A 3,995-nucleotide genomic window follows, 5' to 3' on the forward strand; every position below is an offset into this window, starting at 1 on the left:
TATCGGCTACATTTGGATGGTACTTTTTATATGCCACCAGCTTGAGACTCTGTTTTTTCTCCATGGATTACCAAGAAAAGAATTTGGAAAAAAGGTAACAAATGAAGAAATTTGAGTGAGGAGGGAGAAAATTTAAATACTGAGAACATGTTTTTTGGGTGAAATCCTAATCTCCTGTTTCGAAAACATAGGAATCAAGAAATTTAGGTAAAAAAATAAGGTGGGGTGCAAATGTCACCTCAGACATGTTAGAAACAAGAACAGGATTTCTGGGAAAGCTTCTTTTAAGTTTATATCAAGATCAGGTTTTTAAAGTAAATAAATAAATAAATTTTATGGAAATTAACAAACAACAATGACATTTCTGCAAGTCAAAATGAAAGACAACCCCCTTGGTCAAAATGAAAGATAATTACCTTGGTCAAAATGAAAGACAACCGTCTTGGTCAAAACAAAAGATATCTGCCTTTGTATATATAGGTAGATGATAAGCAGCTTTGTTTATTATAGTACAAATCATCACTCTCGTAATTTTGAAACATTACTTCCATTATTCACACATCATCATCATTCTCGTAACTTCGTAATTTTGGTTCAAATTGAAAGTGTGAAACTATTTTCACTTTCTAATCAAACCTGGTCATTGTAAAGCAGTATCTTTCAAATAACTGTAGCTGTTTGTTGAGATAATGTAGAAAATATGTAAATAAGATAAAGTTTATTTGGTAGCCGAAAGATTACTGAGTCTTTTGATTCCCTATACGTTAAAATCAGCAACTCAGTTTTCGAATGCATAAGGAGCATATGCACACACACACACACACACACACACAAACTCTTATATATATATATATATATATATATATATATATATATAGCTTCACACTGGTCTCTAATATTGGCCTCCATTGGTATGTTATAAAGAAAATAGACTATCAATGACCAGAGGCAGAAACATAGAAATTACACCCTCCCAAAATTACCTAAGGTTCAAAATTAATGTAAAACTGAATGAATAATTTTGCTTTAATTCTATTCATAGGAGAGAAAGGAGATAGAGGATTCCCAGGAGCTAAAGGTCGTGATGGGCTTCCTGGACGGCAAGGCAAGAAAGGTAAGATGCAATTCATATTTTCATCATATCATATTCATATGTAGATATAGAGTTGCTTTTTTTTTTTTTCAATTGAAGATTTAATTCACTTTATATTTGTCTAGCTGGAATAATTGTTACTGTAATCTAATTTCTTTACTAATATCACAATTGAATATTTTGAATAAAGCTGAAAAAAATCTTCATGTAAAAGCATATAGGCCATTGAAAGTGATAGTGGCTTAAAAACATACCTAATTCTTTGTTCTGTGTATATATATATATATGTATGTAGATATTTACATATAATTGAATATTCAAATGACCTGTATATATAGAAGTAGTATGTGTGTATGTATATATGCATGTGGTGTGTGCATATTTACATGTGCATGTGGGTGTATTTCAGAAATCAAGCAAAAAAATTATGGAAAATATATAAATGTATTGTTGAGTTTACTTATTAATTCAAAGGTAAAGCTTTATTCAATTGAGTTACCTTCTCCATGGATATTTGTCAGGAAAAAAATCACATAATTGTCCCCCTTAAAGCTAGTAGTCAGATGTAGCAGCTTTATGAATGTAAATGACACTTGCTGCCAAGGAGGGATTTGTCCTGTTCAGTTGGAAGAAGTTTTCTAGTGGTGCTGTTTATTTTCATACCTATGTTGTGGTACCACCTCCAAGTTTTTATAAAGAATATCAATATATTGAAAAGGCAGCAAATTTCTGGAGTCATTTAGTTGATTTAATCAACTTTAGTACTTCAGAAAGGGAATGACCAAAGTTGACCACAGTTGAGTTTGAATTTGAGGTTAAATAGCAAGCATTTTAGTTTAACCCTCTACTGTTTTTGCAAGCCACCAGCCTTCAATGCACTTCATATTAAATGTAGATACATATAACATAGTGACAGATACATAAAAGATAATGGTATTACACATTTTTCTTTACATTGTTAAATTGAACTAATTAACAATTTGTTAAGTTTCTAAGAAATAGATAATAAAATATATTTTTCTGTTTAGAACTCTTCTATCTCTGAAATAATTATCATCTTTAGCTTTAGTTAATTATTGTTGAATTTTATTTTTCAGGTGAAACTGGCCCATTAAACTTTGCTAAGGGTGCTAAAGGAGCTAGAGGTTTTGTAGGTCCTAAAGGATTGCCAGGAAAAGATGGTAAGCTAAATGATTAGCTATAAGAATTCAACCCAGAATATATATAACTGTAAATCTTGTTGATCCCTTTGTTATGATATTTCTGAAAATTATTTCAAATTTACATTTCCTCACAAAATGACTATTTCCTCCTGCTCGTATTCAAATGGTTGCATTATTTTGTCAACAGGTAGGGATGGTATAAATGGATTACCTGGTCCTAAAGGTGATGATGGTCTACCTGGTATATCTGGCCGCCCTGGAGCTAAAGGAGACCCAGGATATCCTGGTCCAAAAGGTTAGCATTATATTATTTATTAAAAATACTTTGATTCCTGTTCATTTATTTTTACCTAATTTCAATTATGATATATTTGAGAAACTGTTTAGAAATTAGTATTAATTATTTGATGTAATTGGTTTGTGAACAGCAAAAACAATAAAGTGCCATAAGTAATATATCTAGGTTAAAGTGATGTCAAATATTGCAAGCATAATATGACAGTTATGAAGTAAAGACAATGTATCAGATAACATTTGTTTCTGTCAAGGAAACAAGTGTAAATGTGAAATGTGTAAAGTACAAAATATTTTTGGACACCTTTGATGGAGAGGATTTACTGTTATATCCAATCATTTCATTTAGCCTTTAACCTGTAACCAAATCCTCTGCATACTGTTGTCTATAAGATAAATGTACTACAATACAATACCGTCAGTTTAAAAAACACATTTATGGGAAATTTTTAATTTCCATTGCTCAAAACATTCCAATTGAAACAATCCTACAATTCCAAAGGGATGACCTCTCGACTTAATTGTATCCCTATAATTCAGGTTTGCAAAACCACAGGGTAGGCCTCATAACACACATAAAATCATATACTCATGACATAGACACTATAAACACTTGGACATCAATACAGCATAAGAAAACAATAGAAATGTAACAGTTAGTCATATCACATACCCAATAACCATAATCAAGTGAGATTTTAATGTTCATTGCACATCTTGGTACCAAAGTAACACGGATAACACCAAAGGAGACATAAAGCATCACAACTAAACTACCTTTACATCCTATTAAACAGCACAAAATGCACCCAGATATTTCACCAAGCTGTGATAATTCTCCTAACATCGTTTCTGATAGACATGCATAACTATCCCAAGCACAAAGCAAGCAATCCACCGATTTTTCAGGTCACTTATGCATCATTATTACAACAAATTTTAAATTTCAAGGCATTCTATTGTACCAATTTCCTCATGTGAATGAATTACAGAATTCAAAATCACTGCAATCACCAACGTAGATACAGTAGTGCATGTATTGAACAAAATTATCTATTTTAAGTAGAATTTATCTCAGCATAAAAAATATATTATTAAAAAAAACACATCTACACTCAGAGTACTCACAACTGAGTAACTGAAAATAATGACAGTCCAGATCCATCATGCATTATCCTAATGCTACCCTACCGGTCCACCACAACTAACTATAAACAACACAAAATAGCATATTTTACATCATCACAAATTGCTTACTCCATCCCATAAACCACCTACACAGTGCAACAAAATTTCTTAAAATGGAAATGTGATGAGTACAATGAGTTGCTGTGATCTTTGTCATTATGCATTCAGCCACACACACTTAAATTTGTCACAACAGTTAATAAAGTTTGTAAAATTGAATAACTTATTCAATTTTGTGAATTAAATGAATTTTTGCT

General features: G+C 31.3%; 1 protein-coding gene across 1 annotated transcript in view; it reads left to right on the forward strand.

Moving 5' to 3' along the window:
- Positions 1-3,995, forward strand: part of LOC106877515 (collagen alpha-2(IV) chain) — a 68,528-nt gene that overhangs the window by 52,630 nt on the left and 11,903 nt on the right. Inside the window, exons 31-33 of the mRNA XM_052974643.1 lie at positions 1,043-1,114; positions 2,191-2,274; positions 2,444-2,551. Of these exons, the coding sequence (XP_052830603.1) occupies positions 1,043-1,114; positions 2,191-2,274; positions 2,444-2,551 (264 nt within the window). The remainder of the gene's footprint in view (positions 1-1,042; positions 1,115-2,190; positions 2,275-2,443; positions 2,552-3,995) is intronic.

This window comes from Octopus bimaculoides, chromosome 19 (assembly GCF_001194135.2).
Source record: "Octopus bimaculoides isolate UCB-OBI-ISO-001 chromosome 19, ASM119413v2, whole genome shotgun sequence".
NCBI classification, from domain to species: domain Eukaryota; kingdom Metazoa; phylum Mollusca; class Cephalopoda; order Octopoda; family Octopodidae; genus Octopus; species Octopus bimaculoides.